Genomic DNA, 27,608 nt, shown 5'->3' with positions numbered 1-27,608 from the left:
CCCCTGCATCCCTCCGGCCCCTCCCCTGCCCTCAGCAGGGTTCTTCCTCTCACCTTGCCCGGCTTCCCCGCTCCCCCCCCCAGCCCTCTCCCCATCTCCGGCCCTGGGGCACCCCCCGGGGCTCCCCCTGCGCTAAGCCTAGGTGGGCACGCAGCTCCCTCCCCTCGGCACAGCGACCCTGGCGCTGCCCATCGGCGCCTTAGACGAGCCACTTACTCTCGGCCTCCGCGTCCTCTGCTGTAAAGCGACGGGGCCGCGCTACCTGGCCCGTCCTGTCCCGTGGGGTCCCCGCCAAGCCCGGGGCTCGGAGCGTGCGAGCTCTGCCGGCGTCAGGCCCCGCTTCTTTAAAATGGGGGGGGGCGGGGTCCCTTCCACCTCGGGCTCCAGAGTTCCCCGGCTCGGCACACTCACCTCCCCGCCTTCCTCACACACACCCCTCCCCCTTCCTTTCAGGAGCCATTTGTCTCCAAGTCTGGCAGAGGAGGAGGGCCGCCCTCCCCCCACCCCGCCCGCCCCGAAGGGCTCCGCGAGCTCCGCGCGCTTTTCCCAGAGCCGGGAGAAATGTTTTCCTCCCCCGGGGGGGGGGGGGGGGCGGGGGGCCGGGGCGTTCCCACGGAGAGCCCTCTGGGAGCGATAAGAGGCGCGTCCAGGTCCGAACCAAAGCTTCCCCCTTCGAGGGGATCGCCTGGGTCTGTTCCACCGGGTCGGCAGGGCCTGGGACCTCCCAGCCCCAGCCGGGCCCCCTGCTCCTTCCCCCGCCATGGGACAGGCTGCGAAAGGGGCTGGGTGGGGGCTGGCCTGGCCACCGTGAGAAAGTCACCGGGGAGCCGGCAGCCAAGTGGAAGCCAGACTTGGCACTGGCAGATCCCGACGTCGGAGAGACAGCCCTGAACTCCCCTCGGCTCCAGCTCCGGGGCGAGCATAGCATCTGCCGGGGAGAAAGCCCTGCGCTGGGAGGCAGGAAGACCCTTCCGGGCTGGGTGATCCTCCTGCACAAGGCTCTTGCTTCTTGTCTGCCTCAGTTTCTTCCACTGTAAAATGGGGATAATAGCACCTGCCACGGGTTGTTTGTGAGGATCCGATGAGTTACTATTTGTCAAAGTACATAGTAGGAGCTCTATACTCCTTATCTTCCTCCGAATTCCCCCTCTCTGGCTCTCTCTGACTCTCTCTGTCTCTGTGTGTCTCTGTGTCTGTCTGTCTCTATGTGTGTCTCTCTCTGTCTCTCTTTCTGTCTCTATCTGTCTCCCTCTTCCTGGACCTCAGAAGGCACCAGCAGCTGGAGGGACCAAGAAAGGTGTTTTAGCTGAGACTTAAAGGAAATCAGGAAACTGGGGAAGTGGAGGGGATGGAGAGAGTTCCAGCCTTGGGGGGGGGGGGTGAAAATGCCCAAGATGAGGGGATGAAGAACAGCCAGGAGGTCAGCGTTGTTGGGTCCCTGACACGTGGGGAGGAAGGTATAAGGAGACTGGCAAGGAAAGAAAGGGACCAAGTTATGAAGCCAAACTGAGGACCTTATATTTGATCCTGGAGATCAACAGAGAGTTTAGCACCGGATTAAGTAGAATTATCAGCAGAGAGACAAGCATTGAAACTATGAAAGCTGAGGAAGACCATAAATGAGAAAGAGCAGAAAAGAAGAGGAGCCTTAGGGGGGCACCTACAGTTAGTGAGTGTAACCTACCACGAGGCAGAGAAGGAGTGGCCAGAAAGGCAGGAGGAAAAACAGAACAGGAGGGTGTTTCTTAGACTTAGAAAGAAGAGAGTATCCAGGAAAAGATGACTTATTGTATGATTTGCCTCAGAGGCAGGACTTGTACCCAGGTAATCCTGATATAAAGATGGCTCTCTAGCCATTATGCCTTGTTGTCTTGCATATTCAAGGTCATGGGTGATAAATATCAGAGGTTTTTTGAGGGGAGGGGGTTGAACTCAGGACTCATAACTCTAGAGCCACAGTCATGTTTAACCTCTCATGACTTAATAAGATATTTACATCTCAACTCAGCCGCTTCCTAGATGCTACAGCCATCATCACTGTAAAACCTCAGCTTGGAGTGATGTCCATCGCTTGACAAGGCCCTAGTACTGCCTTGTTTTGGGTGAAGGCTGTGGCACTGAGGGTGCCTGGGATTGACCCCAGATTTCCTGGGATCATGCCTATGATATCTGCTAATGGAGGAGTGTAAAGTCTGGAAGCAGCCCAGAAAGGCTGAGAGGGAAAGATAAAATAGTCTAAGCTCTCAGGCTGCATTGTGGCCCAAATGATTTATTTGTTCCCCAAACCTGCCATCTCATCTCCCACCTCCATATCTTTGTATAGCTATACCCTATTTCAGGTATACTCTTCCTCTTTACCTCTCTCTTTTAGAATTCCTTGTTTCTTCCTTCTTTTATTTTCTTCCTTTTCTCTCTCTCCTCTCTCTTTTTTCCTTCTTCCTCCTCCTCCTCCTCCTCCTTCTTCTCCTCCTCCTCCTTCTTCTTCTTCTTATTATTATTATTTTATCATCACAAAGCACTTTGCATACATTTTTTTTATTTGATCTTTACCCTATGGAGCAAACATTGATATTCAGGTGATCACAAGCTTCTTGAGAAAAGGAATTATGGGTACTCCTTCCACATCTCTAGGATCAAGGGAACCTCCACCATCTAGAAAATCCACATAAAATTTTTTGACCCTCCATTGGCACCAGAAAAGAAGTTTGGATTTTTTCTTTTTCTTTTCTGTGGTGTTTACAGTACCTTATTGTAAAATTTGGGTTAAGGATTTAATCGTGGGTTATATATAAATCAATGTTAAGCTATTGCTACATTTCTAGTCTTTGTGTGTTGTCTGTTGGCTTTTGAGTTTTTCACAAACTTGAATTTTTTATTTTAACTTTTAAAAAGATATTGTGTATATTTATGATATTAGAAGATAAAATATATTGATGTTATCCAATACTATAGATCTATTTTATATATTTCTGAGTTTCTAATCTTTTTCTGTGTCACCTACTGGCCTTAGTGTGCCACCTGCAGCTTCCTTAAAACTCTCCAAAGTTCCCATTTCATTTCTTATGCCAACCCATGATTTATTGAGACTGTGACAAAGAAAGTTGTGATGTGGAAGATATATCTATATTTTCTTTGTGTCTCTTGAATGCCCTCATATTGAATCCCTGTATTAAAGAGGAAGGAAATGAAATGAAGTGAAGCGAAGTGAAATAAAATGAAATGAAATGGAAGGGAGGAAGGAAGGAAGGAAGGAAGGAAGGAAGGAAGGAAGGAAGGAAGGAAACACCTACTAAGGGCCTGATTCCGTCTTAAAGACTTTATAAATATTATTTCATTTGATCCTCACAACAGTCCTGAGAGGGAGGTACTGTTATTATCCCCATTTTACAGTTGAAGAAGCTGAGGCAAACAACTTAAGTGACTTGACAAGGGTCACACAGTTAAGTAAGTATATGAGATTGGATTTGAACACAGGAATTCCAGAAACTGAGACTCCATGAGGGTAATTAATTTAATTGTTCAGGGTTACCACAACTGGTAACCAAACCTTGAACCTGGTCAATCCAGGTCTTCTGAACTGATAGACTTTCCCCACTATTACCCCTCTGTAGTTATCAGATTAGGTTTATCAAGAATATATGGTCAGTGCTGCCTTTGGGCAGAAACCTATATGAGTCTGCCACTGGGCTATGTTGATTTTTTAGCCTCCTTGGCTCTTTTTATCTTGGGAATTCTTCATAGCAGGACATTGCTTGGCATGTTGTTGTTGTTCAGTTGTTTTCAGTCACATCCAACTCTTTATGACCCCATTTGGATTTTCTTGGCAAAGATACTAGAGTGGGTTTACTATTTCCTTTTCCAGATCATTTGACAGATGAGGAAACTGAGGCCCACAGGGATAAGTGACTTGCCCATTATTGTTATTATTGCCTCTATGTTGAGGCAATAATGATTGCATTTTAAATTCAACAAACATTCAAATGCTCACTCTGTTCAAAGGATTGTACTTGGTCTCAAGAAATGGAAAAAAAAGTTTGTTCTCAAGTAGATTGAACATGTTTCTACTAGTCTTCTTTATGTTGCTTAGCAAATCCCTTTTTCTTAGCAGGAATGGAAATTTCAGGGCTCTAAATGACCACAAACTTCAAATTAGTGGGGTCCAAATGAGGACAATTTTCTTATAATGTTAAAAAATACAAGACTAGGTAAGACAGTCTGAGAAAAAACATGGTGGGCCTTCACATCATAGAGACATAGTCCTTGCTGCATAGTTGAGGAAGCATTGGTTTGGGGGTCAGAGGACCTGAGTTTGAGTCCCAGCTCTGATATTTCCAAGGAAATCACTTTCCCCCATCCTCTGACCACCATGTTTCAGCTGGAAAAAGTAATACTTACCTCACACAGCTCTTACAAGAAAAGTATTTTGGGGGGTAGCTGGGTAGCTCTGTGGATTGAGAGCCAAGCCTAGAGACGGGAGGTCCTAGGTTCAAATCTGGCATCAGACACTTCCCAGCTGTGTGACCCTGGGCAAGTCACTTAACCCCCATTGCCTAGCCCTTACCACTCTTCTGCCTTGCAGCCAATACACAGTATTGACTCCAAGATGGAAGGTAAGGGTTTAAAAAAATACAAAAAAATACAAAAAAAAAAGAAAGAAAAGAAAAGAAAAGTATTTTGTAAACCTCAAAAGAGCTATAAAAATGTGTGTTGCCTTCTTTTAATTATTATAATGGATTATGAGCAACACAGACCTATCATTAAAGCTATAAAAGCCCAAGTACTCCTGGAAAGTATGACCAGCAGTTTTGCATTTGGGGAGGCTTTTTACAGTCATAAGAAGAATGCTAAGCTAGAAATCCAAAGAACTAGGGTTCTAGTCCTGTCACTTACTGACTAGGGTGCCTTCCAATCAGGTAAATGTTTTAACAACCAGCTCTCTAAATCATATACCCCTTTTGAACTTATGTCAGCATAAGGTGTAAGAAATAGATTTAAACCTCATTTTCGCCATACGGTTTTCCAATTTTCCCAGCAGTTTTTGTCAAATAGTGAGTATCCCAAAAGATGGGATCTTTGGAACAATCAACTCTCTAGAAAACAAACCCAATCAAATATGCATGGCACACTTTTAGGTTTAATGTACATTATTCACATCTTTTTTTTTCACACTTTCTGAATCAGCAAAACAATAATTGTGGCATTTGTTGATTTCCAATGTTTAAATGCTCCCACTGAAAATTTAGCAGCTGCCTCTCCTGAGCTGGTTTGAGCTGGTTCCATCACACCCCTATTTCCAACTCAGCAATTCCAAAGCGGTGGTGGGCTTGCCCAGAAAACTGTACCTGTGACCTGGCATCAGCATCCAGCACAGCGCCAGATATATACTTGGCAACCGACTGACTTCCAAGGGCAATTTGTCCCACGTTAATGAGACAAAAAAAGAAGGTGAGATTCATGCTTTGGCAAAGGGATTAGACTAATTAACTTTGGAGTTCCCATTTAGCTCTAAAACTTTATGAGTCTCAGAGTCCCTTTGCCACAGCTGTTTTCCTGTTGTCATCAGTTCATTTCAAAGGGGCTTTCTCTTTTCCACCTTCCCAGGAAGTTTCTAAAAATCTCACCAAGGAAAATGAACAGATCAAAGAGGATGTGGAAGAAATTCGGAGGGAATTGAACAAGAGGGACAAAGAAAACTGCTCCAGCGAAATCCCAGGAAGCATGCCGGGACTTCGGGCAGCCTTGCAGAGGGATGCTGCCGCGGCATATGCTCTCCCCGAGGTACGGTCCCACACCAGCGAATGCCTTTGATCCTTGACCCCAAATCTAAAGCCTGGACACTCTCGACCAGTAGTTCCCAAACTTTTTTGGCCTACCGCCCCCTTTCCAGAAAAAATGTTACTTAGCCCCTTGGAAATTAAGTTTTTAAAAATTTTAATAGCAATCACCACTCTCCTGGATCGCTGCAGCACCCACCAGGGGGCGGTGGCGCCCACTTTGGGAATCACTGCTCTAGACAATTGCCTGTGTGATCAGTCTTGGGGGACTCTGAAAAATGCAACTATTTAAAGACACTTCCCCATTGGTCCCTAAAATGCTGAACTAAATTCACTCCTGGCATTGAAGGTTTGTGGACAAGCGTATGGGTGTGATCTGGGGCCATGTTAAGTGGATGGCACCCACTTGGCACTTTGGTTCATCAGAAGAGCTCCATTCGCTTCCTTCTTGTTAATCACTTGGTAAAGTCTTGAGAGAACGGGACCTAGAGAAGGCGTGAAAGTAGAAGCCTGTCTGGGAGGGGTGGGAGGATATAGTCTATTGCCCAGAAAGGCATGGCTCATTGGGATAGGGCTGTGGGGATTTCTGGGGATCCAGGCTGGAGTCTGACTACAGAGAGGAAAGAGGGGCCACTCAGAGACCAAACTCCTAATCCCTAAGAATCTGATACCGTAGGAGGATTTGAGAACAAACGAGAGAGCGCCCATGAACATACAACATGGGTTTCCATTGGCAGAGATGGTCTCCAGTGATGCTGAGAAAACTCACAGCCGGGTCTTTTTAATCTTGGAGAGTGATCCAGTGTCACTCCTGGAAAAGGGGATCAAAGTCTCTCAGTGTCAGAATGATTCCTTAGTTCCATCCAGCTGCCTAACAGAAAGATTACTTTTTGAGCCTGTGAAATTTGTCTCCACATTTCCCTGGGGCCAAGCTTTGGGGACCTCTTCCTTGGCCTCAGTGACAAATGCTGTGGTGTGTTGAGGAACCCAGATCAGGTTTCTTGAGGGCAAACAGCAAACCAAATCAGACACTCCAAACTTAAAGACCCCTTCTTTTTGCCTTGCTCAGCAAAGTTAAATTTCCTCCTCTCCAGCCTCCATTCATCAGACTGCTGAAGTCAGCACAATCTCCCCTAAGCCAGAGAAGCAGGAACAAAGTGGGGGTGGGAGTGGGATGAGGGGGAGGCAGGAGAGGGAAGTGGTGAGGGAGGCCCAGGGGTGGAGGCTTCCCTCTCATCTCACCAGCCGTCTTTTGAGCCACTTTGGAGAGTGAAGAGGGAGACAGAGGAGGTGTAAGGATTTGTTTGCTTAGTTTCGAGAACCATGAAATGTCAGAGTTTCTCGGAATGTGAGCTACACTTTGTCGGGGGCTTGTCTTTAGGAAACTTCCTTGCCTGGATGGCCACGGAGTGGATGGGAGGGGAATAGGAGCAGGGCCAAGAATTGAAGTCATGTAACAGACTGCAGGATTAATGAAGGAAAAACCACGGCTTGGTGGGGGCTGCTGCTACGCAGCCTAGCCTGTCTCCAGCAAATTCAAGGAAATTATATGTTCCCTGGCAAAAGGAGGGCCATGGTCTTGGTCCATCTACACGTCTGAGAAAGGGATCAGAGCTACTATACACTCCTGTGAGCCTAGAATTAAAGATCCCTCATGGATATTGCCACAAAGTGATGACGACTTGATTTTGCAATGCAGAAGGAAACCAGTCTCCGGCAATTAGATTCACCTCATCCTCAGAACCAAGGGGCTGTGGGCTAAGGCCTCTTGTCCCATTTCCAAGAGACTTCTTCTGGTCAGAAAAGGAAAGAGCCCTTTGGGCCTGCTGGCCTAAGGCCACACTGTGATCCTGAGCCTTGACCTGAAGACCACATCTTTCTTTTGGACTTCTGCTCATCAGTCAAGGTTGTAGGGATCAATCATGGTTGAGTGGCCCAAGTGGATCAGCTGTTGGAGGGGTGGCTGGGTTTTGTTTTTATTTGCATAGATAGTTATGAGGTGTGAGTGTTGGAAGAGAGAATTGCCAAAGGCACAGTGCATTACAGGGAGAGATCAGACAGATCTAGGGCCTTTGGCGAGTAACCACTGAAGCATCCCCAACGTCCCAGGGCCCAAAGGAATTATTGTCCCAGGTCAGGGAATTTGTGAACACAAGGGAGTATCTGGCAAGATATCCAAAATCTTTTTTGCTGTCTTGACAACATTTCTCATGATAGTGGGAAGAAGATGGGTTTGTGGGGTAGAGTGGGATCTAGAGTATTTCAAGGCCAAAATTTGTAGGTCAACTGTAGAGAATGTGCTGTTGTCTCCAGGGCAAGTGTCAAGTGGTGGGGAGACTGTGGTCCCTGGAGACAAGAATTATTTTTTTCCCCGAAACAGCTTTGTTCTCTGTGTGAAAATCATCAGGGGCTAGAATTACAAGTTTTAAAGGAATTTGACCACTATCCCCTTGGCAAAATGGGAGATTACTTCATAGGTTACACTGAGCTGGGAATCTGGAGGCTCCTTTGTTTGCCTACTGTCTCGGCCCATCATCCTAGAGGCAATTCTGGGCAGCCGCACATGGAATTGATGGGACCCCATATCCAGAGAGCAGGACCTAAGAACCTTCACTCTGCTTTGTCCTTGTACATTCATGGTGGCCCAAGAGAGTATGCTTGGGCTCTATGGAAGTAGGGAGATCCTCACCGTAGAGATTTTGAAATGTGTCCCATGTGGACCATGCAGTAGAGGAAATTCATGCTTCAGGAATAAGTAAGGCTCGATGAACTCTGAGGTCCCTTCCAATTGGGAAATATTGTGCTTTTGTCATTCCTTTACGTGCAAAATCTTTCCCTTCTAAGAAAAGGAAATGCAGGATAGTCTGGTCCTGAGAGCTTAAACCCCGTGGAACTGAGTTCCAGGGTGTCAGGTGTTTCTTTTCAAAGATGGCGCCATATGCAATGATTACCATTCACATAGGTGAGTGAGTTAAAAGAACAAATAGGAAACAGTTCTCAGTATACAACATACACGGCAGGAGACAACATAGCTTATTGGACTACAAGGCAAGAAACTTAGACTCTAGTCCTGGTGCTATTACTAACTTGATCCATGAACTTTAGCTAATTATTGCCCATTCTGGAATTCAGTTTCCATATCAGTAAATGAGTGGGTTGGACCAGATAATAATAGGATCCTATTACTAATTCACATTTATGTAGCAGAGATGCAATGGCACAAAGGCTGGTTTTGGAGCTGAAGGGAAGACAGAAATAATCATTTATTAAACACCTACCTTATGCCAGCACTGGGATAAGTGCTTTACAAATATTACCACATTTAATCCTCACAACAACCCTGGGAGGTAAGTGCTATGAGTATCCCATTTTATAGATGAGGAAATTGTGGCAAATAGAAGTTAAGTGACTTGCCCAGGATCACACAGCTAGTAGGAGTCTGAGACCATATTTAAACTCATCCAAGCCCAGGATTCTATTCATGGCACCACATCACAAGCTAAGGGTATGAGTTTGAGTCTTGGCTCTGAAACTTACTATCTTTGGGATCTTGGCCAAGTCATAACCTCTCTGGGTCTTGGTTTCCCCTCTATAAGATAAGGCAGATGGATTCAATGATCTCAGCTCCCTTCTAGCTCTATATCTATGGTTCAAGGTTTACAAACCATTCTCTTCCCAATGACCCAATGTGACACAAATATTACCATCCTCATTTTGCTGATAAGGAAACTAAGGCTTAGTTAGATTTAACCTCTATGGGACTCAGTTTCTTCATCTATAAGATGAGGGGGTTGGACTAGCTGACCTCTGATGTCCCTTTCCATTCCAGTTCTATAGACTACGATCTCTAAGGTCCCTAAGACTATCTGATACTTCCACAGCAGGGGTTCCTGACCTTTTTAGTGTCCCAGACCAGTGATGGGCAAACTACAGCCCAATGAAATGTTCTATCCCACCCCACGACATTATTCCTAATCTGACAAATACAGTGAGTAGGATACAATACAATGCCTTAGAAACAGACTGACAGATGAGCATTTCCTTTCCTTTGGCTCCCTCTTTAAAAAGTTTGCCCATCACTGTCCTAGACCCATTTGGCAAGTCTAGTGAAACCTTCTCAGAATAAGTTTCTGAAATGCATAAAATAAAAGTCTTGGGACTACAAAGGGAGCCATTATGTTGAAATGCACATTTATCAGACTGCATTTTCTAATTTTAATTTTTTAATATTAAATATTTTTTCCCATGGTTACATAATTCACTTGGGAGCTCTTCTCTGTGAGCCTCACTGCTAGGTACAACCTCCTCAACTGGCATATTCTCATCCTCTCCACGTTCTCGTATAGGAGAGGTTCCCTCCCATTCCGCCCCTGTCTTGTCCTCAGGGCTTTCTTGAGAATGCCTTCCTGTTGGCTTTGGCTTCCTCTAAAGAGTCCTTCTGTCTTCCAAAGCAGCAATACGAAGAGCGGTTTCTACAGGAAGAAACAGTGTCCCAACAGATCAACACCCTCGATATCCTTCCGCTTCAGCATCCAGCACCTCCGGAGGTCATGACGCCGCGGAGGCCCCTCCAAAGGCAGATCCACTTGAGGGGACGTCCAGCCTCCAAACCCACCGTCATACGGGGCATCACCTATTACAAAGCCAAGGTCTCTGAGGAGGAGAATGACATCGAGGAGCAGCGTGAGTTGGGGTTAGCAGGGACTCCCCTGGGAAAGAAAATGGTGGAGTGGGACCAGTGGCTCATTTGGAGGGCAATGGGTAGCTTCATCAAGAGAAAGGCAGGTTTCTTCATAGATACACCCTATGTTGGCTTTTCTATTTTATTTTATTTATTTTAAAACCTTTCCTTCCCACTTAGAATCAATGGTGTGCACTGATTCCAAGTCAGAAGAGCAGTAAGGGTTAGGCAATGGGGGTTAAGTAACTTGCCCAGGGTTACCCAGCTAGAGAGAGTGTCTGAGGTCAGATTTGAACCCAGGACCTCTCATCTCTAGGCCTGGCTCTCAATCCACTGAACCACCGAGCTGCTCCAGTTTTTCTATTAATGTGATTTCCTTGATACCAATGTTGTAGTCCATTCCTTACCTATTGATATGTGTGAATTGACTGCAAATATCCCAGTGTCTCCTTCTGACCAGCTGTTTGACTTTGAACAAATCTCTTTAACTCTCTGAACCTTCATCACCTCTTCTAGAAAATGTGAGGTTTGGGGGGTAGCTGGATAGCTCAGTAGATTGAGAGTCAGGCCTAGAGATGGGAGGTCCTGGGTTCAAATCTGGCCTCAGACACTTCCTACCAGGGTGACCTGGGGCAAATCGCTTGACCCCCCATAGCCCTTACTGCTCTTCTACCTTGGAACCAATACACAGTATTGAGTCTAAGATGGAAGGTAAGGGTTTAAAAATAATGTAAGGGTTGGGGGGTAGCTGGGTAGCTCAGAGTATTTAGAGTCTAGAACGTAAGGGTTTAAAAAATAATGTGAGGGTTGGACTCTGCAGTCCCTTCTAGCCTTAATTTTCTGACACTCCCTGATTTTGTGGGACCATTAGTCTCACCATATGCAGGAAGGGCTGCTAAATGTTATGATTAGCTGAGTTTAGTGAGCAGGAGAAATGGCAGCAAAGGGCTAGATATAAACCTCTGGAAGATACAATCTCCTTCTTCCTATCCCTTTCTCCTCCTTTTCGGTGGAAATTTCCCTGACTCTTGCCATTTCCAAGTCATAGGGGAATGTTAGAAAAGACTCCTTTTTTCCTGAATAGTTTCTATTCTCATGACAGCCAAATTACATGTCTTGTGTTGTCTCTTTGGCAGAAGATGAGTTTTTCAGTGGAGAGAATTCAATGGACTTGCTCATTGAAGATCAGCTCTTGAGGCACGATGACCTGTTGACCAGCACCACCAGTAGGCCAACCACAGTGGGAGGCTTGTCTACTACGGACAGTGCCACCATGACCACAGACTATAGCACTCAGGCTACACCTTCCAAAATGGCAGCCACTTTACTCCCACCTAGAGCTTCCACTGAATCTACAGTGGGAGTCACCAGCTCCCCTTTTACCACCTTGAGCAACCAAGTCCCAGTGATGCCTACAAGTACAGAATCCCCAGATGATATCCATGAGGTGACCTCCCAGGTACCAACCACCACAGTAGCACAAACTACCGTCCAGGAGCCATTAACCACAGCGACCTTTACAACCACAGTAGCCTTGGATGGAATGGCAACAGGCACTCCCATTGCTCTGCTTCCTCCCACCACCGAGGACTCACTTGGGATAGACACAGCTTCGGCTGGAAAGGGCACAACTCCGTCCAGCCCTACCCTGAGCCCAGAGGAAGAAGATGACATCAGGAATGTGATCGGTGAGTTTTCTCTTCCTGAGCCGAATTAGGAACTTGATGTGGACGAGAGTTTTGCATGCTATAGAAAAGTGGGAATTAGCTTTTACTGTCCAAACGGCTGAATTCTTTCTATTTAATAAAGAAATGGGTCTTACCACACTAAGAGAGTCAGGGCAGCTGAACTTTGGAGTCAGCAAGCAGCAACTTAGGTAATAGTTCAAGCTTTCTCCTCATTCTAAGACTTCTTAGAGCAAAGAGATACAAACAGACAGAAAGCCTGGTACTACATGGTGATCATCCCTGCCCCTGGGGAAGCTGAGGCATGTGTATTGTTGAGATTGGCAGTATCAAGTTGTAATATGTCTGCAATCATTGGGCATCTGTGCTAAGTCCTTTACCAATATGGCGAGCTTCTGAGAGTGGGATGGGTTTACCAAGCTGCTTAAGTAAAGGCAAGCTGCCCCAGGTCAGAAAGAGAGCAAGTCAAAGCTTCCAATTTCATCAATAATTGGATCAGGCCCATTAGCAAACACTGTGCTTCCTTTCTGGGTGTCACAGGGACACCTATTCTTAAAAAAAAAATGTGTGTGTGTGTATTTAGGCAGAAGCAAAACTCTTGGGCTAGGAGTTATAAATTAGCTCATTGTGGTTACAGATGAAAAGAGACAAGAGAACTAGGAGAAGCTCCTTTGTGATAAAGCTGTATGGATTCAGGTATCTGATGTGCCTGGGTAGTGTTCCCTTTAAAGGGTCTCTCTGTTTCTCTATTCTATATGTCCATCCCCAGAGACAGGCTTCTGTTCTGGGCCAGGCATAAAACACCAAAAGACCATGATTATTCTGTCACAAGATCAGAAGCAGCTGTGCCCTTGACAAGACCTAAGCCCTTTCCTATTCTCTGTGCCAGAGCTTTATGGGCTCCTAACTATGGAAATATTACATTAAAGTTCTCTAAACCTTAGTATGCTAGAAAAATAGCCTGGTAGCCATATGCGATGCTGGCCAACCATCCATACTAGGCTTCTAGAATTCCACCCACGCTCTTAGTCTCATCAAGGAATAACACACTCTTCCTGCCTACAATGCAATGCAGACAAGATGGGAGTTAAAAGTAGAGTTTTGCTAGTAGATAATGAAGGGTGAACATAATAGAAAACAGATTGTGGCATGAGTTTAGGCAAATGGCTACCAAAGTCAGAGAATGCTTCCAAACCCTATTCACATTCTGACTCATCCCTCCAGATGTTTAGAAAGTTGACTTTCCTCTTCCTTAAATATCCAGATTTCTGAAGGCAAAGGAGTGTAAGATTTAAATCAATACCCACTAACTCCAAGAATTATATTTTATGAGATTTATTAATAATCACTCGAAGCAAAAGAAACAAAAGGACAAAAGTAAAAGCCTGAGTAAAGCCAGCTGCGTTTGTGGGAAAAAAGCGTGAGAGGGAGGAGCTACACAAGATTATGTCCTCCCTACGTTAGCACGTAACATGAGAAGAAACATGGAAGCTGGGAAAGAGAGTTTCTAGGGAGTGAATTCTAATTATACAGGGGTAAAAGGTTACTAGGTAGTAACCCTTTTGGGAGTCCAAGTGGCAGTATCACAGCGCCTACCTGGAGCCACCTCACTGACAATGCAGATAGTAAAAAATAAATGTAGATGGGAGGTACAAATAAAGTAAATAACTGACACACTCAGCTAGGCACTCACCCAGTGTTCTGGAATCTTTACTCTGCTTTCTGCCTGTCACCTTCACTTACTTCATTTCCCTACAACAATAGGCAATGGTTTTCTTCATTGCTGCAGGGTGCTTACACACTCTCTCTCTCTCTAAACTATGTGACTCCCTGATATAGCTACCATCAACAAGAGTTTTTGACAGTGACTCCAATTAATGGGATGTCAACCTTGAAAGGATGCTAAAGTCTCTCTTCACTAATCTGAAGTTTAAAACAGGGACCTTCAGAGGCAGGATACTTACAGACCATCACTAAATATCCAGATAAGATTTCTTCCAGGTACCATCATCCAATAAGATTATATACCTCCTACTTAGGTGCAGGGGGCCAGAAGAGTGCTTCTATATTTGTGGAATGTTAAAAACAAGAGCCTGCTGATGTGGACTCAAAACATTAACTAAATAAGCCGTAAAGAAAGATTGGGGGATTTCCCCCAAACTAGTTTGTTCTGGGAAACTGTAGAAAGCTGTTTTGTTTGAGGAATTGTCTGTACACACTCATCTCAGCTAAGTGATTCCCACAACCTAATGCTGGGTGTTGATGGATTCTTGTTTTATTGTTTTAATTCAACAAACATTTATGAAGCCCTTGGTCTACGAAGAATAAAAGGCCAAGTGGCATACTGGGTAGGAGGCTGACTTTGGAGTGAAGAAGACATGGACTCTGGTCCCACCTCTGACATATCCTGCCTGTGTTAAGTGACTATGTGCAAGTCACCTTCTCAATGCCCTCGGTGGTTTTCCAAGGTTGTGTTACAGATGAATTGCCAGTCTGGGTCAACAAAGGGAGTTTCCACACCAGGAATTTCCCACATTGATAAAATTATAGATTCAGGCCAAAAGAATAAAAATGTGCAAGATGCCATGCCAAACAATAAGGATCACAAAGACAAATAATACATGGTCTCCTTCCTCATCAAGTTTATAAGGAGATAAGAAACTTATGCAGATAAGAGTAATACAAAACAGAACTTAATAAATACATGGGAGAGAAGCACAAATTGCTATTGGGGGTGGGCTCAGGAGATAGAGCACCAAGCCTGGATCAGGAGGACCATTGGTTCAAATCTTGCCTCCGTCACTTCCTAGCTGTGTGATCCTGGGCAAGTCACTTAACATAGTTTGCCTAGCCCTTCTTCTTCTTCTTTGAGTCAATACCAAGACAGAAAGTAAGGGTTATTTTTTTTAAGTACCATGAGAATCCCAAATAGGAAGAGCCCCCTTCTTACTGTCAGGGTCAACAGGAACTTCGGGGAGGAGGTGACATTTCAGCTGAACTTTAAAGGAGTGGTAGGATGCGATGGGTAGAGATGAATGAGAGGGTATTTCAGCGTTAGGTGATGGAGTGAGCAAAAGGAGAAGATGGGAACATATTCAGATGGTGGTGAGTGCACCAGTTTGGCAGAAGTAAATAAAGATTAGACTAGAGACATATGTTGGAACCATGTTGCAAAGAGTCCCGAATGCCAGACTATAGAGTTAAGACTTTTTTTGAACCCTTGCCTCCCGTCTTAGAATCAGTACTGAGTATTTGGTTGCAAGACAGAAGGGCTAGACAATTGAGGTTAAGTGACTTACCCAGGGTCACAGAGATAGGAAGTGTTTGAGGCCAAGATCTCTTGTCTCTAGACCTGGTTCTCAATTCACTGGGCCACCTAGCTGCCCCCTGAGTTAAGACTTTAGTCAGTTGGCAACAGGGACTTGTGGAAGGATTTTAAGCTGAAAAGTGGAAGCTTTGTAGATGCCCGGGCATTAGGAAGATTAGTCTGGCAGCTGTGTGAGGTAGGAGTTGGAGCAGAGAGACACTAGAGGCAGAGAGACCAAGGAGAAAGTAACTGAAATCATTTAGTCGAGAGATAAGAAGGACCTGACTTGGGATGGTGGCAACTGGGATGGAAAGAAAGGGACACATGAGAGAGCTTGTGGAATTAGAACTGACCAGGTTCGAAAATTGTTTGATAGAGGAATACAGGGAGGAAGCGATTACCCTGAGGTTGAGATTACCGTGGTTGACAAGATCATATTAGATTACCAGCAAAAAGAAAGAAAAAAATACATTCTTTAGGGGAGAGAAGGGGTAGATGGGAGTAAATAAATTTATCAGATGGGTATTAGGCATTAAAACAACTGAGGAATCAGGAAAGCCTTTGCCTGGTGGTGATGGTGGTAATGAAGCTGAGCCTCGCTAAAGATTCTGAGGGACATAGATGAGACAGGAGCAAATTCGAGAAATGGGCAGCATCTTATAGAGGACGGAGTGCTGGACTTGGCGTCTTGGGACTTCTGATCCTGGCACTGCTATTTATTTCCTGTGTATGTGCCCTGGAGGAGCTCACAGGCTAATGGAAGACACGTCATGCAAACAACCATGTACAAATAAGATAAATACAGGGAAATTTGGAGACTATCCCAGAGGGGAGGCATTTAAGGTTAAGGAGGACCAGAAAAGATGTATTGCAGAAGGTGGGACTTTAGTTGCAATTTGAAGGAAGCCAGAAGACAGAGATGAGAAGGGAGATTTCCAAGCAAGGAGGAACAGATAGTGAAAACTCTTAAGAATCTGGAGATCGAGTGTCTTGTGTGACAAACAGCAATTTTAACTCAAGAATAATAAATCTAAGAGAGTAGCTAGGTGGCTCAGTGGATTGAGAGCCAGACCCAGAGAAGAGAGGTCCTGGATTCAAATATGACCTCAAACACAGTGTATCCTTGGGAAAGTAACTTAACCCTGATTGCCTCAGTTTCCCCATATGTAAAATGAGCTGGAGAAAGAGCAGGTAGATGGCTTAGTGGATTGAAAGCCAAGCTTAGAGATGGGAGATTCTGGGTTCAAATGTGGCCTCAGACACTTCCTAGCTTTGTGACTCTGAGCAAGTCACTTAACCCCTATTGCCTAGCCCTTATTACTCTTAAACCAATACATACTACTGATACTAAGACAGAAGATAAGGGTAAAAAAAATCAATATATTGTTGTGGTTGGTTATAAAATGAGGTGATCAGATCTCAGCTCTAACATCTGGGGATGCTGCAGCTAAACATTGAGTATGGACGAGCCTTGATGTTTCTAGGACAATTTAAGATGTGTTTCTAAATGGGTCTGCTTTTAAATGGAAACACTTTATTCCAGCGATTTTAAACTCGGCTTTGTGACACTGCAGGCTGTCTCGAGTTCTCCCATTCCCTCCCACCCCACCCCTTAATATTACCAAACTCCCAAAATAAAATGACTTTTTGCTAACTTTAGCAGCGAACATAAATTGGCGCCAGACATTACTTTAGTCAAACAAACAATGACAGCCTGGAGAAGCTATGAAAGGGTGGAAATCATCGGCCCGTTCTTGCTTTCCTCTGACTACTGCCTGCAGCCCCAAACTTGGAAGGGATATGGGAAGAGAATGCAGAAGGCAGTCAGATCTCCCAGCCTGCCACGTGGTCAGTGCTTTCGCAGCTTCCCAGACCCACAAGCGCTGATGTCTTTGCTGGGGACGGGGATGAGGGTGAAGAGAAGTAGAGAGGAAGGACTCTTAGGGTTATGATAACAGCCTGTAGCTGCTGAATATTTGAGTTTAGTGAAGCCACTGAATTTTTCCCTAAAGAGTATAAACTGAATATTCTACACTTTCTCCCACTAGATTGGAAAGAGGGCCACCCCTGGAAGGGGTCTGTGATAGACAAACAATCAAGTCTTCCCTTGGGCCCAGGCACCCCAACTTGGACCTGGGCACCTCTTCCCCTACAGAGGGAAGCATTGCTCACCCTTGCTATGGGTGGTGCCCTAGAAAAATAGTAACCATGGGTTGGCCCTGGAATTTTCTTTATCACCTTCCTTAAGCAACTCAATATTGAACAGTCTCTACAGACTACCAACCCCTCATGCTCCCCAAATCCGATGGATGCATTCTAGCCTCAGCTACTTTCCTAGCCCACTTTCAACCCCTCAAAGACAACTCTTTGAAAGCATTTAAAAATTTGACATCTTGTAGCCTAGATGTCTATACTTTAGAAACCAGAATATTGAGCTGAGATGGATATAAATCAATAAGTAAACAAACAGAAAAGTGAATAAATAACTAAATTTTAAAACTTAAAAAAAAAAAGACTCATGACTCTCACCTAAGAAATACTGAACCAGTTTGGTGTAGTAGGATTCTGACCTCAGTCAAAAGACTTGGCTCCTTGCCTTCTAGCCCCGCTTTTACCATTAACTACCTCTGAGACCCTAGACCCGTGTTGGTGAATCTATAACACAGGTGCCAGAGGGAGCTGCTCCCTTTCCCCTCTCCACTGCATCTTAGGTCATTTTTCACTTTGTCCACTCCTTTGTCCTGTAGACCAATGGGAGCACTTCCTCCCTCCCTGGTCTGGGATGGGGGTGTGTGTGTGGCTCATATGTCTTGTGAGGGTACAGTTTGGGCACTTGGTCTCTAAAAGGTTTGCCATCACTGCCCTAGACCCATAACTCTTTCTAGACCTCAGTTTTCTTATCTGTGAAATGAAGAGATTGGCATAATCTCAAAGGACCCTTCCAGCACTCAAATTCTTTGGTTTTGGCTTACCATTAGGTAATAGCCCTCTCTTAGAGCCAATGAAGCAAAAATTAGTTGGGTTCTACTCTGAAACAACCTTTAAGACGTGTCATCCTTTGTTTTTGTGTGTGAGCCTGAAACATTTTCTTTCTCTTTGGTTCCCTTGAAGATGAAAGGATGTTCTCCTAACTCTCCCAAAATGCCATTGGTTTCCTGCCAAGGATGAGAACTTTGGAATGGCCCTCATTTTTTAGTCTTTGGCAGAACTGACTGGGCTCCAGAATGTTATGTTGGTTCCAGCTTAGCCTAGGCTTCAAACTCAAAAACAACTGGCCTTCCAACCACCTGCCAAACTTGCTCACCAAGGGGAATGGCAAGTACTGGGCCCTGAAGGAGGGTTTGGGGGATGACAGCAGTTGACAGTCAGAGGAGTTTCAGAAAATCAGCATTGCCTAGCTCCGGGCTTATGGGTTCCCTCCAGTTTTGTCAAGACATCTCTGGGCTTGAGAGGAGATAGAAAAAAACATTGGTCGTATGTCCTTATTAGTGAGGAGAGGCAATCCCCACTTGGTTCCTGGATGCTATACTTTTGGGATTATTTATATGGAAGGAACATGCTACCATAATCAAGAAGACAAGGCAGAGAAGCTTTGGAAACAAAGAGGCAGTTCTAATAGGCTTTAAATGCCAATAGACTTTAACTGAGCACTTAAACCTTTTTCCTGCTCTGAGGATATCTAGAAGACAATAGATAAAAGCAGGAACATCTAGAGTCTTGGGGCTGGTTTCCTAAACTTACTCATTTGCAATAATTGCAGAACTAGGTCTGTGACTGAAGGGTGAACAATGCCAGGTAAGGAGACATCATGGCAGAACATCCCAGACCTAAGTGGTCTGCTATCTGGTGTTTTAATTTGTGTTTCCTTTTGTCTAGTGTTTCAAAAGAAGACTTCTATGCTGAGCGATCCTTTTTCAGAGTCTTAGGCACAGAGAACCCCCAAGGGTTTAGGTGAGAAAACCCTGTTATAAGGCCAACAACATCTGTGACCTAGATAGTACCATTTGAGTTTTTCCTTATTCTTTTGGCTGCATCTCTATCAGAGGTCATGGGACCTTGCTAGGAAGAAGGATTAATTAAGCAAGTCCTTGATGTGGAGAGTGATATGGAAAGTCTGCTCAGGTCATCCCAGGGAACCATGGCTTGGAAATCTCTCCAAAGTTTCTCATTGCCAGATTTAATGAACTTAATCTCAATTCCTTCTTCTCTCCAAATGCACCTGATACTGTCAACTGGCTTCTACTGAATACTCTCCCCCCCCCCCTTCTGGATTTTTGTGACATTTCTCTTTCCTGGTTTTCCTCTTGTCTCAACTCTCCATTTTAGTCTTCTTCACTGATTCCTCATCAGTGTCATATCCTTACCTATGCTGTACTCAAAGGTTGTGTCCCGGGTCATCTTCTCTTCTCTCTCTCTATACCTCCTCAATTGGTGAGCTGATCATTCTCCCCCACAGTGGGTTTAATTGTCTCTTCTATGGGACTGACTCTCAAATCCTTAATTTGTCTCCCAAGTTCCAGCCCCACAACACCAACTAATTGCTTCTTGGGCACTTCAAACTGAATGTTCTGTAGATGTCTCAATATACCCAAAGCAGAGTTCATCATCTTTCCCTAAAACCTACTCTTTGGTTTGGGGGCAACTGAGTCACTCAGTGGACTGAGAACCAGGTATAGACGCAGGAGGTCCTGAGTTCAAATCTGATTTCAAATACTTCCTAGCTGTGTGACCCTGGGCAAGTCACACATTGCCTAGCCCTTACCATTTTTCAGCTTTGGAACCAATACATAGTATCGAGTCTAAGATGGAAGGTGAGGGCTTTAAAAAAATCCCTCCTCTTCCTCTGAACTTCCATATTTCTATATAAGACACTACCATCTTTCCAGTTTCCAAGATTCACGACTTTGGCATGACTGCTCATCCTTTCTCATTCCATCTTTCCAATCAGTTGCCAAATCTTGTCATTCCTCCCTCCATAACATCTCTCCTAAATTCCCCCTTCTCTTTACAAAAACTACCACACTAGTTCAGGTCACCATCTCTTGGACTAGATCAAGAGCTTCCTAATTAGTCATCCTTGCTCCAGTCTCTCCCCACTCTGGTCCAATCCATCCTACACAGAGCTGCCAGAATGATTTTCCTTAAACGTAGATTCGACCATGGCATTCCTCTAACGAGTAAATGCCACCAGCTCCCTATTGCTTCAATTATAAAATAGAAACTCCTCTGTTTGGCATTTGAAGCCATTCACAAGCTAGATCCCAACCTATCTCTCCAACCTTATTGCATACATTTACTACTCTTCCCCCACTCTATGGTCCAACCAAATGGAGCCCCTTATGGTTCCTCACACATAATGTGAGACTTCTTTTCTCTTGATCTAGCATTAGGCTTAGATGCATTCTTACCTGCATCTCTATTGTGGACTTCATGACTCAGCTCAAGCACCACCTTGTGCAAGGAGCCCCACTCCCATCTAACTCCAAAGTGCCCTCTATCCCAAAATTGCTGTGCACGTATACATTCTATATACATTTATTTTATTTTTTTTTAACCCTTAACTTCTGTGTATTGGCTCCTTGGTGGAAGAGTAGTAAGGGTGGGCAATGGGGGGTCAAGTGACTTGCCCAGGGTCATCCAGCTGGGAAGTGTCTGAGGCCGGATTTGAACCCCGGACCTCCCGTCTCTAAGCCTGACTCTCAATCCACTGAGCTACCCAGCTGCCCCCCATTCTGTATATATTTAACTACGTATGCATTGTCTCTCCCTCTTCCACCCCCAACTCCAAGAGAATTAGTTCTATGAGTTCAAGAACTTTATTTTTTAAATAATTTTTTTCAATGAAAATTTGCCATTTCTCACTTCCATCTCTCTTCCTTTGTCCTCATTGATAAGACATGAAAGACAAAACCCCTTCTTACTAACATATATTCCAGCATTGACTCAGACAAAAAGATATGGCTCAGACTAGTGCAACAACTTTTTCCCTGTGTCTTTGTATCCCCAGCATTTGGCATAGTGCCTGCCACATAGTAGGTGGTTTAATATGTTTGATTGAATGAGACAGAGCAAGAAACTCCTAGAAGCGCTCTGGGGTTCTAGGTTCTAACCAGGGATTGTGGCAGCATCTTGCCTTCTAAACCCTGAATACTGGGAGGGGAGAAAGCAGAGGGGGGGCGGGGGAAGTGGCCCGTGTGTCCCTGGCAGAGAGACTGGGTCAGAGCTTTATGGGATGTGGGGATGGTGTGCAAACATTAAAACGTTTGAGCTAATTGTTGATGGGCAGCAAAGATCCTTCCAAATGCCAAAGAATGAGATATTTTCCATCAAAGCTCTGAAGCCTGAGTCTATCCAGGGCCCCAATTTTATTGTTATAAGGGATGAGGTCAATTGTGAGAAAATGAGCTCTTGGCCTTTGTACTAATCCCCTGCCTGGTTCCTGTTTGTTTCTAAAAGGCAGGACTATCTCAGTCCGCCTTGGACCCATTAAACCTCCCACAAAGCTGTTTACACGCTGGGCTTTGCACATAGCTACTGAGCCTGCTTGGAAAATGTGAGGGTTAGTGGGGAGGTTTGACAGCTGGATGTCAAATCAATGATAAGCATTTATTAAGCACCTGCTATGTGCCAAGCACTGTGCTAAATGTTGGGGATACGGAGAAAGGCAAAAGACAGTCCTTGCCCCCAAGGAGCTCACAGTCTACTGGGGGAAACAACACACAAAGGCTAAGTACAAACAAGATGTATGCAGGGCGAATTGGAGATAAACCACCAAGCAAAGACTCTTGCATTGTGGGAGATAAAGAAAGGCTTCTTGTAGTAAATAGGGTTTTCCATGAGACTAAAAGGAAGCCACAAAGTCAGGAGGCAGAGATAAGGAGGGAGGGAATCACATACATGGGGCACACCAATCGCTGATAAAGGGCAGGATTTGGAATCAAGAAAGCTTAATCCTAACCTATTTCAGACATTTCCCAAGTGCGTGATCCTGGACAAATCACTCCACCTCAGTTTTTTCACCTATAAAATGTAAGGGAATAAAACTATTTAAAGCACCTCCCTTATAGGATTGTTGTGAGGCTCAGATAAGAAAAGGACTGGATGTAAACGTTTTTATACAGGGTTTTCCAAAGGTCTTAATGCCCTTGGGTTTTTTTTAAAAACCCTTGACTTCTGTCATAGAATCAACAAGGATTTGAACTCAAGTCTTCCTGACTCCGGATTCGGTGCTCTATCTGCTGCATCTGCCTAGCTACATTGGAAGACCACCTTGTGAGTTTGGATAGCTAAGCCCTGATTCTAACCATATTGCCCTTGCTTAGAGGTAGTAGGTGGCACACTGGATAGAGCATTGGATCTGGAGTTAGAATGACCCGAGTTCAAATCTTACTTTAGATACTTATTAACTCTACGACTCTAGGTAAATCATTTAACCCTGTTCTGCCTCAGTTTCCCAACTGTAAAATGAGAATAATAAGAGCATCTACATCCCAGGGTTATTATAAACCATTTTGCAAACCTTGCTCGCTATTACTATTAGATCATGTTTGGAATTCCTTCTAAAATTGTTAGTCATGGGATCACAGATTTAGAGCTGGAAAGTTTATCACAAATCATTTAGTCCCTTATTTTATAGATGAAGAAACTGAGACCTAGAGAGGCGTCTGTTATGATTTGCCCGAGGCCATATTGTCAGTAAGTAAGGGGTACTTGGAGCCTCCAAAGCTTGCACCATCACCACTGAGTCACAATGTTTCCAAACTTTAGTGACCCCCTCCTTAGAAACCTTGAACTGAATTCACTGATGTTTTTCACTAGTTTTAACTCTGAATGACTTGGAACTGTTTGCAAAAATCTAATCCATCCTTAGAGCTCAAATCTTTGCCTTGCTTGTGGGCATTTTGAAGAACCACCCTATAGGCTCCAAAAGAACTCACAGATGAATTCCCCAAAAGTTTGGATCATTGCCTGGAAAAATGAGTACACTGTAAAGGGGGTTATGCTCATTTGTGTGAGTAGGCTGTGGCATTTGTTAAATCAATCACATGGCTTTACTTCATACAACAAATAAATCTTCAGACCGCTAAATGCCCACGCCCAGCCCTGCCACCAGACCCACTTCAAGACACAGCCCCTTCCTGGCTCTGGCATCTGACCTCAGCTCCCACCCTTCTTGGGCCCCATCAGGCTTATCTTTGCTTCCAATTCTTCCTGGCATATAATCTTGTCGGTTGCCTTCACTCCTCTTATTAACAACCCCATTCTTTTTCCCAGAGCCATATGCTGGGGACCCAGAGACTTTATATATCTACCCTCTTGGAAAAACTTTAGCCTTAATTCTTATCAGTAGTGAATATGGTGCTTCTTGATCATGGAGAAACCCCCTAAAAACAGCTTCTTCCAATTCCAATGACCAGCCTAGAGTTCTGCTATAAGGGGAGCACCAGCATGAACTTCAGACATGATTATTTCTCTTGTCCCACCATTAGGACTAGCTGGATATTTCAATGGAGGCTGTCCAAATAGATCAGCCAGGTGGTGGGATTCAGTTTCCAGTTAATTTTTAGTTTTTTTTGCTGCCCTTTGTTGAGTATAATTTTTATTGCATTATGGTCTGAGAAGTATGCATTTAATATTTCTCTTTTTCTACATTTGGATGTGAGATTTTTATGCTCAATCATGTGGTCGATTTTTGTGAAGGTGCCATATACTGCTGAGAAAAAGGTGTATTCCTTTCTATTCCCATCCAGAAGTGGTGGGATTCAACCAACACTCCTCAAACAGCTGTCTAGTCCCTGCCAACTGTTACTCATTCACAAAGTTTTTAACACCATGTTCAATGAAGGAGTGTGCTTTGGAGGACTGGATATTTTGTTATAAGGGTTTTGTTTGTCTTTTTTCTTTCTCTAGTGGAGCAAGGAGATGCTTATTAATTGAAACTGAAATGATGTGCTGTGGTTATAGAGGGGTCAATCAAGCTGAAGTCACTATATATATATATATATAATTTGGTTTGGGAGACACTGGGCATGACCAGATACCCCTCCTCTAATAAAAACCTTACACAGCTCCTACTAAGTAAACTTCAAACATTTTTGTACCATTATTCAAGGCTTCTCACAAACTTGATACTTTAAATCTCCTTTTCAATCTTATCCCATTACCTTCTTCCATGTATTCTATATTCCAACAAAACTAGAGTATTCTCTGTTCTCCAAATACACTCTACTCAATTCTTCCCTGTGCTTTAAAACCCTGTTCAAAAGCCTCCTCCTTCATGAAGCCTTCTCCATTCCCTATATCAGCAGATCTCACACAAAATTTTCTTTTGCATGACTGTATTGCATTTACATAATGATGTGTAATGTACTTACACACATTTATGTCTCAGCCTCAATCAGACTGAAAGCTCTCTGAGGACAGGATCTGTGTCTTATCTAAACCTCGCATCTCCCTCAGGACCTAGTACAACACTCTGCATACTATAGACATTTAATCAATTTTTGAATGGACATTGAAAAGTCTCTTTAGCTATGGGATTCTATGACATAAGTTCCAAGAGAAGCAAGGACTGTATCTTCTACAGCAACCCTGGATACAAGGTCCAGAGTTCCTCCTCCAGTGGTTTGAAAGGAGCAAGGCAAATACCTTGAGAGGGTGACTTCTTTTCCATGCACAAATAATTCTGTCCACCATGTTGTCTCTAAGCAGTCCTGCACTGTCTCCAGTGGACAATGAATCCTTGCTTATTGACTAGCCAACAAGGGAAGTTTCAGGGCTTTACTCAACAGTAGTCATGGAGTGGACAACCTCCTTTGTTGCCTCAAGGCTGAGTGTACTTCAAATAAGCCTGATTCAATGTTTGCTGAAAAATCTCCTTGTCCTCTCACAGGAAGGTGCAAAGACACCCTCTCCACCATCACAGGTCCCACTACTCAGAACACTTATGGGAGGAATGAAGGGGCATGGATGAAAGATCCCTTGGCCAAGGATGAGCGAATTTATGTTACCAATTATTACTATGGCAATACTCTGGTGGAGTTCCGGAACTTGGATAACTTTAAACAAGGTATGTGTATTGGGTTCTCCCAGATGCTTCTTCTGATGGAGAGCCTGTTCCCCAATGGTCCCCTAAACCCCCTTTAATTCAGAGTATGACTTAGTCATCCAATAGAACATAAAGAGAAGTCAGGAGGGTTCTTTAGCATGACCATGAGAGTGAGTGGTATGCATCCCTTCAGGATTGGGGCAGTGTGCCCCCCTAGGTAAGGAAGAACTTAGGAGGGTTGGGTAACAAAGATATAAAGTTAAGATACACCTTTGGGATCTTATATCTCTTAGAGTTTCTTGTTTCTTAACATGGTTCTGAAGTAGGCTCCCCAAGAGTCAAGAAGAGACATAAGAGGGGAATGGGATGTAACCGTGGAAAGTTTTTCTAAAAAAATAAAATATTTAAATCTAAAAAAAAAAAAGAGAGAGGAATGGGGGCCAGCCCTGTTTCTTTTACCTGATCATCCTTCCACTCCCTTGTCTTGATGATGGCTTTTTCTTGATCGCTGCTTCTTTGTGCCTTTGTTTACAGGTCGTTGGAGCAATTCCTACAAACTCCCCTATAGCTGGATTGGCACAGGCCACGTAGTATACAATGGGGCCTTTTACTATAACCGTGCCTTTACTCGCAATATCATCAAATATGACCTGAAGCAACGCTACGTGGCCGCTTGGGCCATGCTCCATGATGTAGCCTATGAGGAAGCCACACCATGGAGATGGAAGGGCCATTCAGATGTCGACTTCGCAGTGGATGAGAATGGCTTGTGGCTCATCTACCCGGCTCTCGACGATGAGGGCTTTAGCCAGGAGGTTATTGTCCTTAGCAAACTCAACTCCGTGGACTTGAGCACGCAGAAGGAGACCACTTGGAGGACTGGGCTCCGGCGCAACTTCTATGGGAACTGCTTTGTTATCTGTGGGGTGCTCTATGCTGTGGACAGCTACAACCAGCGCAATGCCAACATCTCCTATGCCTTTGACACCCACACCAATACCCAAATAGTACCACGGTTGCTCTTTGAAAATGAATACTCTTATACCACCCAGATAGACTACAACCCCAAAGATCGCCTACTTTATGCTTGGGACAATGGCCACCAGGTCACCTACCATGTCATCTTTGCCTACTGACACCTCCTCCTATGCAAGTTGGGGCAGTAAAGGGCCACTAGCACCTTTGTGTGTGTGTGTGTGTGTGTGTGTGTGTGTGTGTGTGTGTGTGTGTGTGTGTGTATCTGTGTTGGTTTGTGTGCGTGTGTGTTTGTATGTGCGTGTGTGCCTTAAAGATTATTATTATTTGTACAAATTTACAAAGGGTGAAATGACAGTTTGGATCTTTTTCTTAACATGGATTGTAGATCAATCCTTATATGTGCTGGTCTCTTCTTCCATTTTTTTAAAGTGCAAATGTGCAGTTCTATTTGACTAGTAACCACTCTTCCTCTAACCCTAACCCTCCTTCTCCCATTGCTTATTCCCAGATTATAAAAACAGACTTCTTCATTAGGTAATATAATCCATCTGGATATGGCAAAAGGAGAGGAAGAGAAAGGTTCAAGTGGAAAAAAATTAAATATATATATATATATATATAAAGAATGCTTTTTTTTAACCACAAAGACTTAAGATTGTGTTTTAAAAAGTAAAAAAAAAATCCAACCTACAAAAAATAATTTTTTAAATAAAAAATAAACAAAAATAAACAAAAAAATTGACTTTTTTTTGCCTAATATGGCTGTAGCTGACTGTGGATGTCTGTGTTATAGTAAATCTTCTTGAAAAGGGAGATAGTTATGGTCCTGCTTGGCTGTCCTTCACTGAATAGAATCATCACCTTCATATGGATGCCTTGAGCATATCTGGAGTCTACACCACTAGGGGCCATTTGAAATTAAATGCCCGCCCTTCCTTCTAGTTTTTTTGTACCATCTCCTTCATTTACACCATCACACCAATTCCCTTGGCATTGTCTTGATCTCTCTCTCTGTCTCTCTGTCTCTCTCTGTCTCTCTCTGTCTCTCTCTCTCTCTGTCTCTTTCTCTCTCTCTCTCTCTCTCTCTCTCACACACACACACACACACACACACACACACACACACACACACACA

The 27,608-nt window shown here is 44.2% G+C and overlaps 1 protein-coding gene across 1 annotated transcript in view; it reads left to right on the top strand.

The window, feature by feature from the left end:
- Positions 1-26,660, top strand: part of OLFML2B (olfactomedin like 2B) — a 260,819-nt gene extending 234,159 nt beyond the window's left edge. The window contains exons 3-7 of the mRNA XM_044674859.1: positions 5,602-5,778; positions 10,226-10,457; positions 11,592-12,143; positions 25,340-25,516; positions 26,030-26,660. Of these exons, the coding sequence (XP_044530794.1) occupies positions 5,602-5,778; positions 10,226-10,457; positions 11,592-12,143; positions 25,340-25,516; positions 26,030-26,631 (1,740 nt within the window). The 3' untranslated portion in view covers positions 26,632-26,660. The remainder of the gene's footprint in view (positions 1-5,601; positions 5,779-10,225; positions 10,458-11,591; positions 12,144-25,339; positions 25,517-26,029) is intronic.
- Positions 26,661-27,608: the final 948 nt, after the last annotated feature.

This window comes from Gracilinanus agilis, chromosome 4, assembly GCF_016433145.1.
Source record: "Gracilinanus agilis isolate LMUSP501 chromosome 4, AgileGrace, whole genome shotgun sequence".
In the NCBI taxonomy this organism is placed as follows: Eukaryota; Metazoa; Chordata; class Mammalia; order Didelphimorphia; family Didelphidae; genus Gracilinanus; species Gracilinanus agilis.
This window is presented reverse-complemented; position numbering and strand designations above follow the sequence as displayed.